General features: G+C 33.8%; 1 protein-coding gene and 1 long non-coding RNA gene across 2 annotated transcripts in view; both read left to right on the top strand.

Annotated features, from left to right (window-relative positions):
- Window positions 1-518, top strand: part of LOC110418559 (uncharacterized) — a 7,210-nt gene that overhangs the window by 3,468 nt on the left and 3,224 nt on the right. The window lies entirely within an intron of this gene.
- LOC149527077 (uncharacterized) overlaps window positions 7-518 on the top strand; it is a 2,750-nt gene continuing 2,238 nt past the window's right edge. Inside the window, exon 1 of the mRNA XM_089783721.1 lies at window positions 7-518. This exon is cut by the window's right edge and continues 167 nt beyond it. Coding sequence (XP_089639847.1) covers window positions 415-518 — 104 coding nt within the window. The 5' untranslated portion in view covers window positions 7-414.

Here is a 518-nt window from a genome sequence, read left to right as displayed (position 1 = left end):
AAAGTATTGTGGACTGAGGGTGTTGCCACGTATGATGCATATAGGAAACAAAATTTTCAATTGAGGGAAACATTATTATGGACAATAATGACTTTCCTGCTTACAATATGTTGTCAAGGTGGAGTACTTATGGCTGATTATCATGTCCTTATTGCATGGAATGTTCTAAGTCTTTCATGTTGGATTATGGTAGGAAACCTTGTATTTTTTGTTGTCATTGGCAATTCTTATGACCTAATCATCCTTTTAGGAGGCAGAGAGGCAAATTTCTTAAGAAAAGAATTGAGCATGACTTATCATTTCCTCGATTATCAAGTGAAGAAAAATTGTCACGTTTGAATTCGCTTCCATATCCCATTTGGAACAAAATGTGGTGAGCAGAAGATTTTGTGTTATGGTGTAAGTCATAATTGGATGAAAAAAAGTATATTTTGGGATCTACCTTATTGGCATACACTTGTTATTCGTCACAATCTAAGTGTGATGTATATTGAACGTAATGTATTTGAGAATATATT

This window comes from Theobroma umbraticum, unplaced genomic scaffold (genome assembly GCF_002168275.2).
Source record: "Theobroma umbraticum cultivar Fairchild unplaced genomic scaffold, ASM216827v3 scaffold_50.0, whole genome shotgun sequence".
Taxonomy (NCBI): Eukaryota; Viridiplantae; Streptophyta; class Magnoliopsida; order Malvales; family Malvaceae; genus Theobroma; species Theobroma umbraticum.
This window is presented reverse-complemented; position numbering and strand designations above follow the sequence as displayed.